Genomic DNA, 22,641 nt, shown 5'->3' with positions numbered 1-22,641 from the left:
ACTGGACTAGCAGGAACTGGTTAAGCCTAGTGAAGGGTAGAGGCTCAAACAAGTGGCAGCAGGACTTAGTCACTGCCCATCTGTTGGTTCTGCTCCTTCTTTGTGGTGGCAAAACCACTCAAGAGTCACATCCTCTCAGCAACCCCAGGGAAGAGATGCAACTTCTGCCCTTGGCTTCTAGTAATGTCTCAGCACGTAGCCTTGTTTGCTTCGACTGGGTCACCTGCCTGTCCTTGAAGCAATCCCTGTGGCCAGAGGGATGGAGCGATTGGGCAGGACTGGAGGGAGGTCTGGGGTCAGTTCCACAGGGACTGAGAGTGGGGCAGGGATGGTTGCCCATCATGCAGCAGACGGTTGCTAGGAAGGCAGAACACCCGACGTCCATCACGAGTCATCATGTCAGAAACATTGAGCCTGGGGCCGGGATAGCTGGGCTCAAAGAAAATAGATGACCAATGGGCTGGTCACCCATGGGTGGCTTTGGGATGTTCTCTCCTGTTCTAATGTGCCAGTGGTAGGCTCTGGAAGGGTCGGAGGTAGAGTGTGGGTTTTGGTGAGGTCTTGTCCAGAGATCAGTGGACCTCAACTTCCCCATTTGGGGGCCCCCTTCCCTCAGAATCGGACTCTGGCCTCCACGGTTCCTGGGTCCTGGCCGTAGACAAGCTCTGCTCTTCTTTTCCTTCCTCTCTCCTGCCTATGACCAAGGGATGAGGCCACACCACCCATTTCCAGAGCCTCAGAGACCCTGGTCTTTTCTAGAAGCCTGAAAGGCCTGTAGCTTCCCTGCTTGGTTCCCTCAGAGCAGATCCCCTGAGCAGAGGGGTTTCTGGGCGGGGGGTTGCTGACCCCAGTTCATCTCCCCCTGCCTGGGTCATCTCTAAGGTTCACCCCTTATCTGAAGCCCTCCATGGCGATGCCAGGTGCGAGCCCTCCGGGGATGGGGGTGTTCGGGCCACCCAGGCCAAAAGGACCACATACCGTGGACTGGAAGAAAGCACACCTTTATTCCAGCCCCCACCCTGCCAGGACCCAGCACCACGGCACATGGCCTGGTGTCCACAGCGCACAGTCCAGATCTCGGTGAACGCGGTCCCACAACGCAGTGTCACAGGTCCCCCAAAGGGGGGTGTCGGGGGTCCACTGCAGGTGGGGATGGGGAGCAGGGCCCCGACCCTGAGGAGCAGCACAGACAAAGGGGCCAGGTGAGCCCTGGGTCAGGGTGCGGCGTCCCGGCTATGGGATGGAAGCAGCAGCAGAGCTGCGGGAGGTCCCTGCTTCGGCCAGCGCTGCTCCTGGTGACAGAGCCATCCCGAAGGCAAGGCCACCCCGAGCGTGGGCTCCTGGCACAGGCCAGCTGGCCGAGGTAGTGTAAACACGTCTGAGGGTGAGGGGTGCCTAGTGGCCAAGCCGGGTGCTCTCTGGGCTGGGAATTGCCCGGGTCCCCGGAACAAGAGGGGTGACCAGGTGGAGAGGACTTGGGTCTGAGGGCAGCTGGGCTCTAGGAGACTGACTGGGCCCAGGAGAAAAGGTTCCACGGAAATGGAGGAGAAAGGCAAGGAGAAGCTGCCCGGCAGAGAGAGGAGACTAAGGGCAGAAAGGAGACTGGGGCTTAGCTGTTTCCCTCCTCTTCTCCCACCAGCTCTCTGGGGCGGGTGGTCCTGCGTTCTCCTGGCTGGGGAGGAGGACAGGCCTCTCCTTTACCAGCTCCTCCCCCCGTCACTTGCCTTTGAGACTGAGTCCCAGGAACAAGGCTGAGTTGAGGGTGGGAAGGGATCCGCTCAGCCCTGCCCGCCCCGCCTCTGCCCCAAACTGGGTTTGGGCCCCAGGTCATACTCCTCCCCCTCTGGGGGTGCCTTGCCCCAGCCTGTCCACACTAATCCTCCTGCACGTAATCCCAGGCCAATTCTTTCCCGAAGCTCCGAGCCTGCCCTTGATTCCTGGGGCCTAAGTACGAGAAAATCTGAAGAGAGATGTTTAAGAATGTACATAATTTTAAAAATATCTTGTGTGTGTGTGCATCAGGGTTTTTAAAAAAATCTTTAATTCATCATCTCTGAACTCGGTTAAAAATGTTCTTTAAATTATACTATATTACTCACTATAGCAGCACCACCTTAGTAACCAGAACCTACAAGTGCTGGATTCTAGGTATCTTGTCTGTTCTTCCTCTACCTTTAGGAAGGAGGGGCAACCATTGAACTTGTGGACTTTACGAGCCAGGCAAAGTGATCTCCAGCAGTGCCTGTAATCCTAACATCAGCTGCTCCAGAGTCCTGAGGTCTAACGTCTACAGGCTCTGGACAGGTACATAAGAGATGTTCAGAAAATCTTGGTGTCTCGGAGTCCACGGGGAGGGGTGGGCACTCCACTCCCCGTGGTGAGAACAGAAAAGCGAAACCCTGGAGAGACGGGACGCGGGGACGGTTGCTCTTTCGCTCCAGCAGGAAGTCAGCAATCGCCCCTGCGGGGCTTTGATTTCAGAGAAGAGGGAAATTTGGCAGCCATGTTTACAATGTGGTAGCTCTTGATTTCTAAATGTTAGCTCAAAACAAAAACAAAACCACTTCATTGATCAAACGAAACAAGTCTCAGGGCTAGTTTCTAGGCTGGTTTTTATGAAATCTTAGCAGTTCTGAGATTTTAGGGATCCTAGGATCCTTTCGTTCTCTGACTCAGAAACTTTAATGTGCATAGAAATACTCTGAAGGAACTCTGTTAGGGTGTAGATTCTGTTGCAATACGCCTGGGCCTGAGATTCTGCGTTGCTAACAAGCTCCCAGGCGATGTCGCTGCTGCTGGCCTACCTACCACACTGTGTGGTGAGGATTTAGTTCATCCTTCCGCCTAGGAAGTCCCTCTGACCGTTCTCTCCCTGCTCAAAGGGGTCTCCAGTTCTGCTTGCACATCTCCAGGGACTGGAGGCTCACCACCTAGTGACAGCCTGCGTTGGCTACAGCTGCTGCTAACTTCTGCCAGGTTCTGCAGCGATGGCAAAGGCCACCCAGAGTCCAATATGCCAAGGCTCAGGCTCTGGGACATCAGAGTTCCACAAAAGAAGCTTTACCTGGGGACTTACTGGGATGGGAGGGGTTGATACTTGTCGCAAAGATCTAAGCTGGGAGGATTTTCTGTTCAACTGCCTGCTCAGCGGCGCCCGGTTAAACAGAGAATACTACTATTCCTGGGTGTTCTGGTTAGGAGAGATTTTGTGGAGTTTGTTTACCTTCGTTTCCCCAAAGCTTTGCAACAAGCTTTTCTCTGCACTTGGGCAAAGTATGTGGTTATGCCACAGAAGAAGGAGGGGGATGGAGAAGCCCTCAAATCCTCAGGCCACACGACACCCCTGCTCTGGTGGAATAGGTGGTCTCCACCTCCTCTGGGGTTGGGACATCCAATCCCAGATCCTCCTTCCTGGGGCCTTTCTGATGGGCTCAGGGTCACTGGGGCTGGAGGCCACGTGCCCAGTGCCCTGTACCCCAAGGCCAACCATTCTGAAGGCCAGCTGTCAGGGCCGGAGGGTATGGAAACCACCTAGGTAGGCCACTCTTCATTTTACCATGGAGGGGAAACCAAGCCCAGAGAGTGCATGAGACTTTCCCAGGGTCACACAGCTGGTTTGCAACCAGCTCTTGCAAAGGCTCAGAATCCTTTGAGGCAGAGCTGGACGGAAGCCACTGGTATTAGCCAGACTTTTGGTCACCTACAGCAGCAACTTTCAGGAAAAGGACCTTCTGGAATAATCCTGAGGGAGAGAGGAGTGTTTCAGAGGGAAACCATGGAAAGGGGTCACGGGGGTTCACCTCAGTAGGGGAGAGTCATTCTCGAGTCTGGACTCCTGGCCCACTCCAGACCTACCGAACCAGGGTCCCTGTGGCTGGGAAATCCCTGGGTTTAGGAACCAGCCTGGGCTCACCAAGTCAGAGAAGGACGGGGACACCTGGCTTGAGTGGGACGTTCTGCAGGCAGGCAGGGCTAGGTCCTCAGGCTGGGGAAGAGGTGCCCGTCCTCCAGGAAGCATGTGTGTAGCCCCCGGGGTCTGTGGGGCGTGGGAGCCAAGGGGGCAGTACCTTGTCCCAGGCCCAGCCTCACTTTCCGGAAAACTGGCCCGGCCTCGCCTTCTCCAGCTTCTGGCGCCGCTCAGGCGGGATACTCTGCAAGCTGATGCCGTGGTTGCTGGCCCTGTGGCGAAGGGAGGGGCGGCCTCATGGAGGGAGGATAGGCAGTAGGAGCGTGGGGTCCAGTGCAGGGCAGGAGGGGAGGGAGGGCATGGAGGGACCAACTCGGTCATGGCGCGTGAAGGCCGGATCCTCACCCCGGTTGCAGGTCAGGCGGTTTGGGGATGGGCTTGTCGAAGCCGCGTCTGCCCACCAGCCAGTACGTTTCCTCGCAGCCCTTGCCCTGGGGAGACATGGGGGAGGGGAGGACTCAGGCGGACTGAGGTGAGGGCCGGTGGATCTCGAGGTCTCAGTGGAACCGGGCGTGGCGAGTTGCGTCTTCCAGCCCGGCCTCACCTTCAGCTCCGTGTGACCCCGCACCTCGGTCTGGAAGCCCTCGTTTAGGGCGCAGAGAATCTCCACGGTGCTCCGGTTCACGTGGATGCGGTAAGCTGGGACGGCAGGGGACACCGTGAGCTCAGAGGACACCGTGAGCTCAGGACACCCCTCCCGCGCCCCCTCCCCGCCTCTCCCGCCCCGTCACACTCACGCAGCCCGGTGGACTCCATGCGCGAGGCGGTGTTGACCGTGTCCCCAAACAGGCAGTACCGCGGCATGGTGAGGCCCACCACGCCCGCCACGCACGGGCCTGTGGAGACACGCGCTGTCGGTGGGCTGGCTGGCCCGCGCTGAAGCTGGCCTGCTGGCGGCTGGGTGGCACCTAGGGCTCGGGGGGCCTTTAGCACCGCATAATCTCCACTGGCTTCCCAAAGAAACCCTCTCAAGCGTACCCTCCCAATTACAGTGCGGTGCCTGCTGTTAAAAGGTGGCTTCAAGACAAGTCCCCGCCCCCACCCACTCCACGAGTTTGCCTCCCATCTAGGAAACCTGGAGCCCGGCCCTAACGAGGGAGATGGGCTGGAGAGCCCGGGAAGGCGCAGAGTTACCCGAGTGCAGGCCGATGCGGATGCGCACGGGCACCTCGGGCATGTGCCGCATGCGGAAGGTGCCCACGGCACTGAGGATGTCCAGCGCCATGTTGGCGATCTCTGCTGCGTGCCGCTGCCCGTTCCGTTGGGGCAGCCCTGAGGCCACCATATAGGCGTCCCCGATTGTCTCCACCTGAGGAGAGGATTCAGTACTGAGCACCCCGCCAATGCCAATGTCCCTTGTCGGGAGGCCTAAACTGGGGTGAGTGCAGAGATCCTGGGGAGCCTTCCAGCTGGGGGACTGAGCTGGGGACCGGCAGAGGAGAAAAGGGACAGGAGGGCTGGGAAAGAGGATCGTGCTGGTGACCTCGGGCAGGGGGGCGGGGGCCGGAGAAGCTGAAGGAGGGCTTGCCCCCTACACACCCCACCTTGTAGACATCATGGGAGCCGATGATGGCGTCAAAGAGCGTGTAGAGGTCATTGAGCAGGTCCACCACTTCGATGGGCTCACTCATGGCTGAGATGGTGGTGAAACCCACAATGTCACTGAAGTACAGTGTCACCTCCTCGAAATACTCGGGCTCCACAGGTGTCCCCATCTTCAGCGCCTCAGCCACAGACCTGGGGATGGCAGGTGGTGAGCTCACCTGGAGGCCACCCCAGTCTGGCTGGATTCCAGCTGTCCTCCCCACCCACCTCTCCCCATAGGCACCCACGGAGGCAGCATTTGTGTGAGCAGCCGGTCTGTCTTCTGCTTTTCCAGCTCCAGCTCCTCGGTGCGCTCCCGGATCAGGTCCTCCAGGTTGCTGGAGTACTGCTCCAGCATCCGCAGCATCGAGTCAATGATGTTCATCTTCCGGCCCTTGTTGATGCTCTTGAACTAGTAGGAAGAGGAAGCTGGTGGGGCTGCTGAGGACCTGGCCTGCCATGCCCCCTCATGGGGCTGTATTATTCCTGATCCTCTGCCCCCACCCCCTTTCATCTATACCCATCGAGCCCGTGCTGCCCTGTGCTGGGCACTGTGTTTTCACACGTTATTAGGAGGTCACCTGTTCTGTTAGCAACTGACAAGGCGCTGGAACCAGCCCAGTCTTTGGACTCCCAGGCCAAGGGTCCTTCTCCCTCACTAGGCCAAACACATACTCAATAAATGTCATTTGAATTGAATTAAATATTTCTCCCACCCAGAGATCCATCTTCCACTCCAAAGGCCTCCACAGCCCCCGTTCTAATTCTGTCCCCACCAAACCCTTAATCCTCAGAAGACCCCTTAGGAAGTAGCCTGGAAGGTCAGAGATCCTGCCGGCTTGCCTTCCTGCAGCCTCCCCTCCCCCACCCCAAGTTGTTGGCAAACGGCCAGCCCAGTCCTTGCCCAGCCCAGCCCCAGACCAGCTCGAAGGTGCGGTCCATGGAGGGCCGAAGTTCCGGCTGCTCCGCCCAGCACTGTTTCATCAGCTGGATGCACTCCATGGGCGCCTGGTCCATGGACACCGAGGGCCGACACAGCGGAGGGGGGCTCTGTACCCTCTTCACCACTTCTGGAGGCATGAAGGGAACAAGAGAGGGGGTGTGCCGGAACAGAAGCCACCTCTGACTCTGGCCTGATTGTTGAAGCTCAAGAGGAGGGGGCTGGAAGGGGAAGCTTCAGTAGGTGGGGAAGTGTAGTGTGGGAGGTGTTGCTGGGAGCAACAGGACCCTGAACCCTGGGGGCCAGGGGGCAGTAGGAGGGGCCAGGCAAAGAGACTGACATTTATTGCACATGAGACAAGTGAGCGTTAGAGTGATCAAGCAGCATGCTGTATCCTATGCGTGATAATATAGATCTGAACCAGATCCGTCTGCTCTGTTTCCCCCTTCCCCCTATGGTGCTGCCTCCCTGGGGCCCCTAAGAACCAGAGAGGAGCTTGCTACCACCGTTGGGGCAGCAGGCTGGGTCCAGGGTCGGGACAGAGGAAACCACTGACGTCTGGGTGCTGGCCGCCCCTCCCATCCTGATGCTTGGCTCTCCACAGCCCTGACCCTTCAGAACTCAGTTCTAGGGAGTCCCACATAAGTTAAGTCTCAGCACCGAGCGAGGCTGGGTCTCTGCCTAACAGCAGGGTGTCTTTCTAGTCCAAAGGCCAGGCGAGGGCGGCCGTACCCTCGGGAGTCAGCTCCAGCATGGCGTAAGGGGCGCTGCGGCACACGACCTCTTGCATGATGATGCCCAGACTGAAGACGTCGCCGGCCAGCGTTCCCCGGCGCTCCAGGGCCGGGTCCCGAAGCAGCTCCGGGGCTGTCCATAGCTGGTCTGGGGTCGGGGAAGGGGGCGTGGGCACGCGGAGGGCCATAGAGGCGCTAGGGACAGACCCCCCCACACCCTCACCAGAAAGCCCAGGCTCGCACCCGCTCAACTCCCCAGCCTCAGTCTGGCCCTGCTGCCCGCAGTGATCCCCAGGAGAAACTAACAGAATCCCAGAGCAGGTCTCAGAAAGCCGGGCCCTCACAAATAGGACCCGCCCTTTAGACAAAGCGGTGCCGAGAGCAGACTAGGTCCCTTGGGCACAAGCCCCGCCCTTAGGCAAAGCCCCACTAGAAGCAGACCCCCCCCCCGCAAAGGGCAGGAGCTCCGCCCCTCAGGCACAAGTCCCGCCCCCTAACGACTCCCCGCCTCCCCAGTCATGGAGCCAGACCCCCTTCATCTCAGAGGTCACAAGATCTCCTCCGCGGCAGGAGTCCCGTCCGGTGGGTGTGGGATGGAGAGAGTGCGAGGGAAGGAGGAAAGGAGAGGGCCTTGAAACAACGGGGATGCGGGGGCTGCTCGGCCGCCCGGGAGGCAGCCGGGGAATCCTACCCTCCGCGCTGGGAGGCTCCGGTAACACCCTCTGCGCTTCCAGCAGTCGCCCATGACCGTGGTCGGTGACTTTAAGCACGAACCTCCCGTCCACCACGCAGTTCCGTGACTTCAGCCGCCCGTGGGCCACGCCTCGATGGTGCAGATACCTTATTCCCTGGAAGGAGTGGCGTCAGGGGCAGCCTCAGCCCACGCGGTTCCCCCCGCCGGCTCCTCCCCGCCGCAGCCCACCCGGTCCCACCCCGACACGCACACCTTGATGAGGTCCAGTAGGAGGGAGGACTTGAACATCCAGTCCAGCTTTATGTCTCTCTGAGCGAGGAGGTCTTGGAGGGAGCCACGGGCACAGTGCTCTGAGACCACAGCCAGCATCCCTTCCCCGGGGGCCGCGGCACCGCCAGCTCCCCCGGCCAGGAAGAGCCCCAGGTAGAGGGCCACGTTCTCATGCCGGAGCTCCCGGATCTGGGGGAGGGGGTGGGAATTAACAGGCATTTGCTGTTTTGGGAGAGAGGTGGGGAGGAGGCTGTTCTTCAGGTCTGTTTTTGATTGGAGGATGAGGTAAAAATGGTGAGTGGAGAGGTCTATAGGGCATGTCGGGGCTTCCTTCTACAGATACCTTCTCTCTCTAGGAAAGACAACACAGTCAAAGGCCACCGTGCAGACACTGAACGTGGTGTTAACTTAAAGTTATGAATGAAAAGACAATTTTGCGCTGGCAAATCAGGACCCAGGCAGTTTCTGATTTATTAACCATAAGACTTTGAACTTCCTGGGTCTTAAGGGAAAACACCTCATGAAGGAAAAGCTCCTGGTACTCACCGCCCCCCACCCCCAACTTCTGATATAACCGTCCCTTGGGGGGAGAATCAGGCAGACACTGCAGTGCTTTCAAAAATCACCAGAAGTGGCTTATGCTGGTGACTCAGCCCAGGGCTGCTTTGCTTGTTACATCATTGTGCCAGATAGATGCACCCCCCCCGCCCCGCCCCCCGCCACGTTAAGGAAGAAGGACTAACTAGTTGAGCTGTGTCCCAGAGGAGCCAGCAACAAGGCCACACCCACTCGGTGGGACAGAGGCCCTCACAGTCTGGCTGGGAAAATGAGGGCTAGTGGGTGACTGGTGCCCTTTCTAGTTTTTCTTTGGTCCAACAAGGGGCTTCTTTTCATCTTAATGCCTGTTGTTAAACGGTGATTTAGTCTGTTGACGACTGGTAGCCCACTTAATGACTTAAGTCATTCTGCAGCTGTGACCAAGAGCTTCTATGGCGGCATCCAGGAAGGAGGCCAGGCCAAGGCTGTATGGTGTTAGGGGTAAGGGGGGCACTAAGGTTGGAATGACCAGAATAAGCCAGTTTATAGCCTCCTTGCCAACTTTCCACGTCACTCAGTATGCACCAACTAGGCCATTCTGTGCAAGCAGCCTGACAGAACTGGAAACCCATTTATTTTCTAGCATTCACTCAACAAACATTCACTGGATGTCTCTAATGTTCCAGACACTGTGCTGGGTGCTGGAAATATTAATACAATGGAGGGGGAAGGGGAAAAGCCCTCACTCAGCTTACAGTGCAGGGAGGGAGGCAGATAAGAAATAAGCAAGCACACACAGGTGAACAATTACAAATTATGATCAACACCTCCAAGGAAAGAACTAGTGTTATAGGAGAGCATGATAGGAAACCTGCTTTAGAGAGGAGGGGACACTTCACTGAGAGCTCTTCGTCGTCCCTGCCACAGTGGGGTCTACTTGGACTCAGCTGCAAAGAGAAGGCAAGGAGGGAGGAAACGATGGCCACCTCACACCCCATCACAGGCCCACTCTCACCTTGGAGAAGGCCATCTTGGTCGCTGGGCGGATAGCTATGTGCTGTTCCCCCGGGAATTTCTTCAGCCAAACCCAGTCTCCCTGGAGCAGAGACAGGAGTAGGGAACTCGGTTTCTCAAAACCCCATGATGTGAGGAGCCGTAGAGAGCCCCCGTGTTTCCCTTGGCTCCCTGCCCCAGAACCCATCTTCCATGTGACAAAGAGCTTCAGGAGCAAGGGGTATAACGTCTGCCAGCCCACTTCACAGCCAGCTGCGTGAGAGCCCGCCCGTGGGAAAGAGAGATGCAGAGGCTGTCCTCACCACGCCAGATGCGCTCACCAACAGCCCTATTAAGTGAGCCATCACCACCACAAGTGTCATCGAAATCACAGCCCTCATCACCACCCGCTGCCATAAGAGAGCACTGTGGTGGGCGTCAAGGAGTCTGGGTAGATCACGCGTTATTACAGACTAACGGTGAAGGATAGACAGCTCCCCTGCAGGCTCTGGGCCTCGCTGTCCTCAGCTGTCCGCAGGGCCAGTTCATGGGCGTGCGACCCATGCAGTCCCCCAGGGCCCTGTGCTCAGAAGGGCCTGAGCTTGGTTCAGTGATCTGCTGCTGTCATCCTGAATGAACAAAGAGCACCTCATTTTTATTTTGCCCTAGACCTTGCAGATTATGTAGTTGGCCTTGCCTGTTGATAAAGGATTTGGACTAGGAGGGAATTCTGGGGGTTTGGTACTGACCCCTAAAGAAGATTTGGAAATAAATGTGGAGACATTTTTAATTGTCACAAAAACTGGGGGCTGTGATCAGTGGACAGAGTCGGAGACAAGTGGCGCTAAACATTCTTCAAGGCATAGGGTCCTGCCCAAAACGACAATAGTGTTCTACTGGGAAATGGTTGCAATGGCCTCTAGGTGACATACTAGGAGTCTCTGCATTCTCTCCACGACATGACACCCAAGAGCTCTACATCTCCACTCCCTCTTCATTAGTGGAGCTCTCTCCCAGCGCTCTCTGAATCTGTTCTCATTATCTCCCACCCATCCCACCACATTCAGATCTGCTGACCCCGTGGTTAATGTCCTAATGCCCTTTTGTGACTTTCTTTTTCCCCTCTAAGTCTTGCTGCTCCAGAGTGTGATCTGATTGGGGTAGAAGTGCTGGGTGGGGCCAAGACATGGGTCTGGCTTGAGTCAGAGATTAGCTCAGTCTGGAAGCCCCTTCCTGAACAATCCAATCCTGGAAAAGTCCTCTTTGTGACCATGAGATCACTTCCCAGATGAACCTCTGTCTCAATCTCTCCAGGGAGGCCTGTGCCCTTCAGTAACCCAAAGGCTTGGAGCACTGAGGGGGAGGACGATGACCTCAGTGGCCTCTTCAGGCTACATGCTGGTCCCATCAAACTCCCCACCGTCAGGCCTCTAGTCTTTAGGCCACTGTGATTAGCCTTTGAAGAGCCCTCACCCGGATAATGGCTAAGGGAAAATCCCCCAGCAGGAAGGAGTCCCAGATGCTCCCCTTTGAGGAGGAATCCATGAACTCTCCCTAGTTCCCACTCTGGGCTCCTATCCCCATTTCCTGGACTCTGCAAGATACGACGCAACTCCAGGAATGGAGCCTGGCCTGCCCGGGTCTCAGGCTCACCTCATAGAGGCCAATGTTGGTGTAATCCGGGCTCTGGCTGTGGATGCTGCGAACGTCTGACAAGCTGCGGGCGGCCAGACTCCATCGACTCCCCTGGGCCACCTGGAGGGTAGAGGTCAGTGCACGGGGTCAAAATATACTATGGGGTCAGAGTCCTGGGTTGAGGTCAGGCTTAAATCTGGGGATTAAAGAGGGGAAGGGAAGAAATCTTAGTTCGGGAAGGTGATAATGACATTACTTCCCAAGTACACGACACTTCAGAGCTTACAAAACAAACATATTCATTTTCTGTTGGAGCTTCACCCTATCCAAGGAAAGCGGTCAGGACAGGGGCTGTTATCCTCATTGCACACATGAGGGCGTTGATCCCAGCACTCAGACCTGGGATGGAGCCAAGGCAGAAACCAGGCCTTCCCAGGTGGGGGCTGGGGTGAGGGCTGGCCCAGGCAGGGGACCGAACATATAGGGGAGGACAGCTGGGTCCTGGCTCCCCTCCTCCCCTACCTTCCGAGAGCTGCTCCTCTGCGGGGGGAGGAAGGTGACGTCATCCAGAGTCAGGATGATCTTGTTGGGGCCGGAGACCATTTGGATGTGAAGTAGCCGGTGCCTGGTAGAGAAAGGAGGTCATCTTTGCAAAGGGGACCAAGGTCCATGAGAGGAAGCCAGTGGGGGAAAATGCTGGCTCAGGGGAGGGCAGTCATCCGCAAACCAGACCCCCCCGGGACTCCGCCAGCCCTCCAAGACTCCTTCCTTCTCCCCCTCTCCAAAAGACATCCTCCCTCCTTCTACTCTTGGGTGGGCCCAGCCTGCTGCACAGTTGCATTTCTGGCAGGTGGAGAGCCAAGCTCCTCTCTACTTACCCTACTCACCTAAAATAATGGGCCAGGAAGGCCCCTGTCAGCCCCATCAAAACCACCAGGAGGAAGCCGAGAAAGACGACGCCGGGCTCCACCCCTGGAGGGGCAGTGAGAGGAGAGATGCTGAGGACTGTAGCAGAGGGGAGGCATCCTCTCTAGCAGAGGTCCCCAGCCCCTGGGCCGCAGACCGCTACTTGTCCGCACAGCCTGTTAGGAACCCGGCCGCACAGCAGGAGGTGAGCGGCGTGAGTGAGCGAAGCTTCATCTGCCGCTGCCCATAGCTGGCATCACCGCCTGAATACCCCGCCGCCCCGCCCCTGTCCGTGGAAAAACTGTCGTCCACGAAACAGGTCCCTGCTGCCAAAAAGGTTAGGGACCGCTGCTCTCTAGGGAAGAATGCGGTCACGTCAAATCTTGGAGGCTCCAGAAAAGGGGGATGGGAGCCCATAACAGGATCTAGGGAAAGGTCATGGGGTCCTGCAAAGGGCGGGGCGGGGGGTGGTCTGGGAATGCTAGAAAGGTTCCAAGAGGGCTCCAGGGGCTCGGCAAGACAGTGGTCTCTGAGGAGGACCTGGAAGGGCCTCCAACAGGAGTTACAGGATGAGAGTTCACTCTCTTTCACCACTTTGTGGAGGGTTCATGGTCACTGTCCCAGTGTGGGCTGGGATGTTCGCCCTCACCTCCATTGCAGATGACGTCTGGGTCGAACCAACACGAGGGGTCGGGCCCAGGCCCCCGTCCCCCTCTAGGAAAATGCACCGGGGTTCCGGCGGAGCGGAAGAAGCCCCGGGTGGGGTTCAGCACGTATGTGGTGAACAGCCGGTCCCCAGCTGCATCCGTGTCCAGCAGCACAAAGGAGGGCTCCTCGGCTCCTCCCAGGGCCCCACAGAAGCCGGGGACCTGGGCATCCCGGACGTGGCGGGCCACGGCTGCTCCGGACACCCAGCCGCCACCTGCGGCCGCCCGCGCTCGCGCCACGCCCCCGGCCAACAAGAAGACCGAGTCATAGATGGTGCCGAAGAGAGGGGATACCTGGGGAGGAAGGGTAGGGGGTTCAGGTTTCGGGGTCATGGCCCATAAATAGATGGGGACTTACTGTCTCCACTTATCCTTTCATTGGGCCTGTCGAGTCCTTCAAGCCCTGTGTGTTTTGACTGTTCACACCTCCTAGTTAGTGGTTCCATATCTCTCCTCATTGGCTCTCTCTTCCTCTCTCCCCAATTGTCTATCCCACCCCTTTTTACCACTGCCCTTTCCTCTTTTCAGTATTCTTACGCTCTTCTTATCACTTGTGACTTCTAACTCCAATACCTACATCTCCTCTCTTCCCTCTCCTTTTGGTTGCCCTGCATATATTTTTAAAATCATTACCTACCATTCATTGAAAGCCTTCTTTCTCGTCTTTTGGTTGGCTTCTATTTTCTATCTTTAGGTCTTTTCTTTTCCCCAAGGCAACAACCTGATCTCACGGAGCTTCTCTATTATTCCCAGTTCCCATCTCTCACAGCGCCAGGCACTGTGTAGAGCACTAGGGATATAGCAGGGTACAAGACAGAGTCCCTATCTCGAGGAATCTTTCCTCTAGTGGGGAGAGACAGACAGGGATGTTAATGCAGTGTAAGGAGTGAGGGGAGGGGTAACTGAGGGAGCTGAGGAGACAGAAAAGATGCCCAGCCCAGGCTGGGGGAGGAGGAAGAGGTTTCCAGAAGTGACCATCCCTCAGGGGACGAATCCGAAATATCTGGGGGAGTGTAGGGACAGGAGAGAGGGAACAGTACACCCAGTAGCAGAGAAGCAAAAGAGAAGGTCACATCTGGGGAACCCAAAGTAGCTCGGTCTGGCTGAAGTTCAAGAAAGAAGGAAGAGAGAGGAAGACGTGAGATCTGATAAACCAAGTGAAGAGACCTGTATCTATTCAGGGCAAGAGAAGCCACTGGGAGACTTTGGATGGGGCCGTGACACAGTCAGATGTGTCAGATTTCTGAAGTTCACTCTGATTGCTGGGTGGAGAAAGGCCTGGGGTAGGTAAGTGGTGAAGCAGAGACCACTTGGGAGATTTTATTTGGGGATTTGGACCAGAGGTGCTGTGGCCTGAACCAGGGGTGTGACAGTGAGGATGGAGAAAGTAGATGGATTCAAATGACCTTTGGGAAGCAAAAGTGACAGAACTTGGTGTCTGGATGTTGGGGGAAGGGTTAGAGGAATCAAGGGTGACTCCCAGGGGTCTCACTTGGGCAGCTAGGTGAAAGGCTATGCTACTGACTGAGAACTGAAGAGGGTTTTCCCCACCATTTCCCCCACCTCTATTTCCCCACCTGTCCTCCATCCCATCTCACCACTGTTCTCAGGGAATCCTGGATATTAGCTGCTTGATGGGAATAAGCTGTGATTCTAGATGGTTATAGAAGCCCTTGCTCCACCTAGGGACCTTTCTGCTTCTCACAAGTTGTAAGGCTCTCAAAAAGTTAAGACCACTAGGTGAAGCCCCAGAGGAAACACCTCCGAACTGGGCATGGAGGCTGGATCTGTATTCTCCCTCCTTCCTGCTCTCTTAAGGACACCGGTTGTTTGATACAGACTGTATGTCATGGCCGTGTTGGAAGTGGGTTTACTTTGAAGTAGACTGCAAAAGATGCTGCAGTGCAGAGTTTGTTAGCGTTTGCTCCTCGGAGCTGACCTTGAGAGGTCTCATTGCCAACTCTCTGGAAGCAATTCCAATACACAAAGCTGCTCCAAGCAAGGCCAGAGCCTTTACATCATCACCCAGGACATGCAGAGCTGCTGGTTATTCTCTCCCTGCTGGCCTCCTACTCCCTCCTATTGACTGCATCCTCCTCTCATTCCATCGACTCTATCCACTTCTCTTCCCATTGCCTCCGGCCTCCACCTCCCCTTTTTGGCTATTCTCTGCTCTCTTCCCCTCTTCCCTCCTCCCTGGTCCCTCTACCTGCTGCAGATTGAGGTCAGGGGGCAGCTCCTGATGCTCTTGGGCCCTGCGCAGACTGTCCAGCACGCTGCCTCCCGGGGGACAGTGACGCGTGAGGGTGAGCACAGCATCGTGGGCCTTGCGAAGCTGTGAGCTGTTGGCGAGCACGGCCAAGGCGTCCGGGTCTGGAGACAAGGCGTAGTGCAGCGTGTCGAAGGGCAGGAAGACCAGGGACCCATCAGCCAAGCCCAGCTCCTCTGCAGCCTCCAGCAGGCAGCGCTGCTCCTCACCGCCCAGCAGGACCGAGTGCATCACCATGATCACTGCTGCGGACAAGAGGCTCCGCTCGGTGCTCTGTCCTTTTCTCGCTGGACGGCCGACCCTCCCGCATCCTGCAGGGGAGCCTACCTCTGACTCTGGGTCCACCTTGGACCCTCCTCAGGGCCTCCCGGGCTCCAGACAGGTCCGAGGGCTCCATAGAGGTCACCAGGGCAACGGGCAGACCCCGGGCCCTGAGCGCCGTGGAAAGTGCGCGTCCCGCCTCCACCCACAGGTCCTGGGGGGCGGTGACCACGGCCACGTGCGCCCAGCGGAACGCGCGCAGGAGGGCGTAGAGCGCATCCGCCGCGGGCGTCACCGCGGGAGCCGTGGTGCCCGCCGCCCGCATTCCGGGGCAGCCCCAGGGAACCAGGGCGATCCCCGCCTCTTGAGCTAGTAGCTGCGCCGGCCGGCAGGCTGCGGGGTTCACCGGCCCCACGAGGCCCGAGACGCGGGTGAGCGCGGAGGATACCGCCCCCAGCGAGCCCGGCGTCCGGCACGGCTCGGGCAGCAGCGCGACCTCGAAGCGGGGGCCGCCCTCCAGGGCAGCTTCGTGGTTCAGGCGGGCGGCGGCCAGGCGGGCGGCCAGGTCCGGGCGGGCACGGGCGAAGATGGGGTCGCAGGCCCAGGGGCCCAGCACCCCAACTGTGAACACAGCGGAGAGGGCGGGGCGCGGCAGGAGCAGCAGCGGCAGCAGCAGCAGGGGGCGCAGCAGAGGCCGGGGCCGGAGCAGAGGCCGGGGCCGGGACGGCGTCCGGGGAAGGCCGGGCGGAGACGGAGTCTCACGCGTGGGGGCGCAGAGCCCGGGGTCCCGAAGCCCACCCGCGAGGAGGGCGCGGGCGGTCATTGCCGGCTTCTGAGAGCATAAACAGAGCAGCATGAGAGGACGCGACCCCCAGGGCTCTCTTAGGGCTCTCCGCAACCCCCAAGGTTCTCAAAGCCCAATTAACCCACGGCTTGTCTATGCTTCCACACCCACCTCCGCGGGCTTGGACGACTATATGGGGTCAGGGGCATAGCCTGGAAGCACCCCCTTTCCCCCCCGTTTTGCTCTGCTTCCCGCTCCCCCTTGTCTGCCCCTCTCCCCCTCTTAGAGCTGTCAGGGGTCAGTGGGGACACTCCCATTCCCTTCCATGGTCTCTTTCCGGCAGGAAGGACCTGGAGTCCGTGTGGAGGGGGCTCTGCCACTCACCGGAAAGTCCGGGGCTCGGGCCAGGGCCGGGGCTCGGGGTCACAGGGCCGATCCTTCTGACGCCCTCCCACGGGTCTCCTTTGCCAGGGCCCAGGGCGGGGGTGTGGGAAGAGCCGCCCAGAGCCCTTAATCTCCCCAAGCTGATTAGGGTCTCTTAAGCAGGCAGGGAGGGGCTGGTGGAGGATGGGGCTCCCTGGGGTGGGTTCTGTCCTAGCTTCCAGGCAGCCAGCCAGATTCTTTCCCCTCCCTGTGTCCCAAGCCCCCCACCATAACCCCCAGCATAAAAGCAGCCGCAGGTCCCGCTGTCAGGCTGCTGCCACATTACCCTGCTCAGCCTGGGAAACAGCAAGATGTGCCCATGGAGACCTGTGGGTGATCAGTCCTGGGGTCCCATTTCCTCCAATCTTGTTTCCAGTTCTGCCAGCCAAGTCCGAACCAAGTCCCTTGGCTGGCAAAGTCTACACCCAGAGACCAAACCCAAACCCAGTCTGATACCTGCCTTCTCTCACCTGCCCACACTTGATTCTCTGACCTCCACTTCTCCATGCCTAGGTAAGCATCCCTTTGGCTTTGGGTAGGCAGAACCCCAGGAAGAAATGGAAAGAACTCTGACCTTGGGCAGGCCTGGGTTCAAATTGCTCCTTATTGGCCTTGTGACCTTGGGAAAGTTTCTTAATCTCTCCCAAGATTGTTGTGGAAATTATCTGTGACAATGAATATAATTGCCAGGAAGACAAAAATGGAGAAGACAATTTTAAAGAAGAATATAATGGGATACTTGCCGTACTATATATCAAAATTTATTACAAAACTATAATAATTAAAACACTGTAGTATCGGTGCAGGGATAAACAAATAAACCAATTGGACAGAATAGAGACTACTGAAACAAACCCAGCAAAAATGGAAATTTGTTGTATGAAGGAGTGGACATTTCTTATCAGCTTTTCCACAAATGGAGCTGATTAGTTAGCCATACAGGAGGCGGAGGGAGGAGGTAGAATTTGATCCCTATCTCACACTACAAAATCAATTCCAGGTTAAAAAATACATAAAAACACAATTTTAAACTTTAAATGAATCATTTTCCAACTATCATGGCAAAGATTGGATCAGGAAAGAATCATCAGTGGATGCTAAAGCTAGGAAGAAATTTTGATGAGGAGCAGGATATTTGCATATCTTTTTTTTTTGAAATATGTACTTATTTGTTTGGCTGTGTGGGGTCTTCGTTGCGGCACAGGGATCTTCATTGCCTGCATTGCTGCCAGCGGCATCTAGTTCCCTGACCAGGGATCGAACCTGGACCCCCTGCACTGGAGCGTCGAATCTTAACCACTGGACCACCAGGGAAGTCCCCAGAGTATTTGCATATCTTAAGGTGTCTCCCTACCGATTGCTTATGAGTTTGGGGGAGCAAAAAAATAAAAAGCAGTTATTAGGGCTTCCCTGGTGGTGCAGTGGTTGAGAATCTGCCTGCTAATGCAGGGGACACTGGTTCGAGCCCTGGTCTGGGAGTATCCCACATGCCGCAGAGCAGCTAGGCCCCTGCGCCACAACTACTGAGCCTGCACTCTAGAGCCCGCGAGCCACAACTACCGAGCCTGCGCGTCTGGAACCTGTGCTCCGCAACAAGAGAGGCCGCGATAGTGAGAGGCCCGCGCACCGCAATGAAGAGTAGCCCCCGCTTGCCACAACTAGAGAAAGCCCTCGCACAGAAACGAAGACCCAGCACAGCAAAAATAAATTAATAACAATAAAAAAAGCAGTGATTATACAGTGGAGAAATTGGACAACACTTTGACTAGCATTGGTCAACCAATGAGGGGCAGATAGATATTGTGTCCCTCCAGACATCATAACCTGAGAAAGATACAATACTACATCTTTGGAATACTGCACAGATGCAATACTGCACAATATTCATCTATGTATGTTCCAGCCGAGAGTGCATTTCATCAATCTAATCTCAAGGAAACAGGAGATAAACACAAAATAAGGAACATTCTACTGAAAAGAGGGGAGGAGCCTGTATTCTTCAAAAATGTCAATATCATAAAAGACAAATAAAGGTTGAGGAAATGTTCCAGATTAAAGGAAGCTAAAAAGATATGACAATTAAATGCAATACCTGCCTCTAGTTTGGAGCCTGTACAAAGGGTTTTTAAAACTGCTATATGGTTATAGAGTTCATAGGATTATAAAAATGCTATAAAGTGTATCAACATCAAATTTGTCAACTGACGAAACTGGGATATGAACAGGAGATTTGATAAAAGTATTTTATCAGTGTAAATTCTGAACTGTGCTATCCCTATTTGTAGGAAGTACACACTGAAGTATTTAGCTGTAAAGCACCATAATGTATGTAACTTACCCTCAAATAGATCAGAAAAAATATATGTACGTTTTATGTCATATGTATTACATACTATATGTTGTATATTATACTTATCAAATGATAAACAAATGTGATTAAATGTTAACACTATCTGGGTAAAGGGTATATGAATGTTCTTTGTACTATTTTTATCTTTGCAGCATTTTGTAAATTTGAAATTATTTCCCAATAAGAATTAATAAAAAATTTTTAGATAAAAAGAGAATGTCTTTATCAATTCAGAGTAGGAAAGAATTTCTTAAACAAAACACATAAAGTACAAACCATAAAGGAAAATATTCATAAATTTGAAAATATTAAAATTAAAATTTCTGGTCAAAAAATCATATCACAAAGAGAAAGCATGAGCCACCAACAAGAAGAAGATATTTGCAAAACATTAACAAAGAGTTAGTACCAAAATATATATTGGATACTATAAAAGATAACCCAGTAGAAAAATGGGCATAGGAAAGGAACAGGCAAGTCATAAGAAAAGCCTAAGGAAAAATGCCCAACCTCACTAATAATCAAGGAAATGCAAAATAAAACAGTGAGATACCATTAACATCCATCAGATTGGCAAAAATAAGAAAGCGTGATAATTTCAAACGTTGGTATGAATCTGAGCAAACACAAAACCTACATATTTGTGACGAGGGTGTAAATTGGTGGGCTGTTTGGCAATTAACTTATTAGAGTTGAAGCAATTCCACTTGTAGGAATTACCCTAGAGGAACTAACATTTATTTGTATATGAAGAGACATAAGGATTCATTTACTCATTCAAAAAAAACTCACTGAGTTTCTACTATGTCCCAGGCACTGTTCCAGGCTCTGGGGATACAGCAGTGAATAAAGAGTTAAGATCTCATGGAGGTGGACACAATCACTATATTTAGGGATTTTTCTGTATGTTTGAAATATTTGATAATTTAAATTTTTTAAAAATGTTAATAAAAAACGTTTATGTCTGACCTGTAGTAGAGTCTCAAAACCTAGTAGGTATCAATGTTTATTTATATAGTCCTGGGTTTCTTACTTTCCGTAGGGGTTATTTCCCCCAAGTCTCTCCTCTTCTAACACAACAACTCTAGGAATCATGGATTCTCCACCCAACCCTTCCATTTCACAGATGGTAAGACTGAGGCCCGGAGAGTGATTTGGCTTACTCCATAATCTCCTTTTTTTTTTTTTATTGGGGTATAGTTGTTTTACAATGTTATGTTAGTTTCTACTATACAGCAAAGTGAAGTAGAGTTCCCTGTGCTATATAGCAGGTTCTCATTAGTTATCTATTTTACACATATTAGGGTATATATGTCAATCCCAATCTCCCAATTCATCTCACCCCCACCCCCCTACCCCGGCTTTTCCCCCTTGGTATCCATACATTTGTTCTCTATGTCTGTGTCTCTATTTCTGCCTTACAAACCAGTTCATCTGTACCATTTTTCTAGATTCCACATATGTGTTAATATATATTTGTTTTGCTCTTTCTGACTTACCTCACTCTGTATGACAGTCTCTAGGTCCATCCACGACTCTACAAATGACCCAATTTCATTCCTTTTTATGGCTGAGTAATATTCCATTGTATATATGTACCACATCTTCTTTATCCATTCACCTGTTGATGGACATTTAGGTTGCTTCCGTGACCTGGCTATTGTAAATAGTGCTGCAATGAACATGGGGGTGCATGTGTCTTTTTGAATTATGGTTTTCTCTGGGTATATGCCCAGTAGTGGGATTGCTGGGTCATATGGTAGTTCTATTTTTAGTTTTTTAAGGAACCTCCATACTGTTCTCCATAGTGGCTGACTCAATTTACATTCCCACCAACTGTGCAAGAGGGTTCCCTTTTCTCCACACCCTGTCCAGCATTTATTGTTTGTAGATTTTCTGATGATGGCCATTCTGGCCAGTGTGAGGTGATACCTCATTGTAGTTTTGATCTGCATTTCTCTAATAATTAGTGATGCTGAGCATCTTTTCATGTGCCTCTTGGCCACCTGTATGTCTTCTTTGGAGAAATTTCTATTTAGGTCTTCCGCCCATTTTTTGGTTGGGTTGATTTTTTGATATTGAGCTGCATGAGCTGTTTGTATATCTTGGATTCTCCTAGGATCCGTGAAGTGACAACTAATGTAGATAGTGATGAGGAGCGAATTTTTTTTCTTTACTTTTAAAAATTGTGGGAAATATACATCACATAAAATTTACCATTTGAGCCATTTTTAAGTGTATCATTCAATGGCATTAAATATATTCACATTGTTGGACCACCATCACCACTATCCATCTCTAAAACTTTTTCATCATCCCAAACTGAAACTCCATATCCAGCAAACAATAATTCCCATTTCCCCTCCCTCTAGCCCCTGGTAACCACACTTCTACTTTTTGTCTCTATGAATTTGACTACTCTGGGTGCCTCATGTAAGTGGAATCATACAGTATTTGTCCTTTTGTGACCGGCTTATTTCCCTTAGCATAATGTACTCAAATTTTAAGCATGTTATAGCTTGTATCAAAATTTCCTTCCTTTTTAAGGCTGAATAATATTTCATCATATGCATAGACCACATTTTGTTTATCCATTCATCCCTCCCCGGACATTTGGTTTACTTCCACCTTTTGGCTATTGTAAATAATCCTGCTATGAACATGGGTGTACAAATACCCGTTCCAGTCCCTGCTTTCAATTCTTTTGGGTATATATCTAGAAGTGGAATTGCTGGATTAGGTGATTTTTTTTTTTTTTTCGGTACGCGGGCCTCTCACTGTTGTGGCCTCTCCCGTTGTGGAGCACAGGCTCCAGACGCGCAGGCTCAGCGGCCATGGCTCACGGGCCAAGCCGCTCCGCGGCATGTGGGATCTTCCCGGACCGGGGCACGAACCCGTGTTCCCTGCATCGGCAGGCGGACTCTCAACCACTGTGCCACCAGGGAAGCCCCAGGTGATAATTTTATGTTTAATTTTTTAATTTTTTATTTGGAATTGCAACACTGTTTTCCCCAGAGTCTGCACCAATTTATATTTGGGAAGGGGGACAGAATATTTTAAATCTGTGCTGGTCCTCATGCCAGGATCACACAGCCAGACTTCACCCTCCCTTCCAGACCCATACCAGAGCTTGTCTATGTTTCTCGTCTGTTGCCAGCTAAATTTGTATTCAATCTGTAAAGTACCGAAGCAAAATATCCTCTTACACAAAGGGGCGGGGCCAGCTCTTAAAGTAGCTGTTCTGCTGGAGTTACCAGAGGGCAGAATTACATTTAAATCCAACTCTATAAATAACCGCAGCTACAGGTGGAGTGCCCCTCTGGCAGGTCTTGGTTCTCCTTCGTTAGAGGGCAAGGTAAAATGTCTTTCTTCTGGGATTTTTATTCCTTCCCCCGCCTCCCATAAAGTCATTAAATTTGGGGCTGACAGAAGGAATTAGAAGCCTCTGTTTGTGGAGTCACTGCAGCAGCAGACCAAAAAAAAAAAAAAAAAAAAAAAAAAAAAAATTCCTTAAATTTAAATGAGGCAAAAGGACTTTTGAAACCAATCTGGCCTGAATCTCAGAGTAGCCTGGGGGAGTCTAAGTC

General features: G+C 53.5%; 1 protein-coding gene across 1 annotated transcript; it reads right to left on the bottom strand.

Annotated features, from left to right (window-relative positions):
- Nucleotides 1-1,017: 1,017 nt before the first annotated feature.
- On the bottom strand, nt 1,018-16,320 carry GUCY2D (guanylate cyclase 2D, retinal). The gene is made up of 19 exons (XM_059998451.1): nt 15,564-16,320; nt 15,177-15,481; nt 12,910-13,261; nt 12,242-12,326; nt 11,877-11,979; nt 11,373-11,474; nt 9,742-9,822; nt 8,172-8,378; nt 7,917-8,073; nt 7,224-7,373; nt 6,473-6,621; nt 5,800-5,963; nt 5,512-5,704; nt 5,102-5,276; nt 4,705-4,803; nt 4,512-4,606; nt 4,313-4,398; nt 4,068-4,179; nt 1,018-3,742 (listed from the first exon to the last, which is right to left on the bottom strand). Exons 1-18 carry the CDS (start codon nt 16,318-16,320, stop codon nt 4,086-4,088), a joined length of 3,354 nt encoding a protein of 1,117 aa, XP_059854434.1. The 3' UTR covers nt 1,018-3,742; nt 4,068-4,085.
- Nucleotides 16,321-22,641: the final 6,321 nt, after the last annotated feature.

Source organism: Delphinus delphis, chromosome 19 (assembly GCF_949987515.2).
Source record: "Delphinus delphis chromosome 19, mDelDel1.2, whole genome shotgun sequence".
NCBI lineage: Eukaryota > Metazoa > Chordata > Mammalia > Artiodactyla > Delphinidae > Delphinus > Delphinus delphis.
Note: the sequence above shows the minus strand (reverse complement) of the source record. Positions and strands in the feature narration are given on the sequence as shown.

What these genes read in the sequence shown, in the direction of transcription:
- GUCY2D (XM_059998451.1), bottom strand. Translation starts at nt 16,320, where the DNA reads ATGACCGCCCGCGCCCTCCTCGCGGGTGGGCTTCGGGACCCCGGGCTC. An exon ending in TTCCTGGCCCATTATTTTAG is followed by an intron (nt 11,980 to 12,241) that starts GTGAGTAGGGTA and finishes TTTCTCTACCAG; the next exon opens with GCACCGGCTACTTCACATCC. An exon ending in CCAACATTGGCCTCTATGAG is followed by an intron (nt 9,823 to 11,372) that starts GTGAGCCTGAGA and finishes TCTCTGCTCCAG; the next exon opens with GGAGACTGGGTTTGGCTGAA.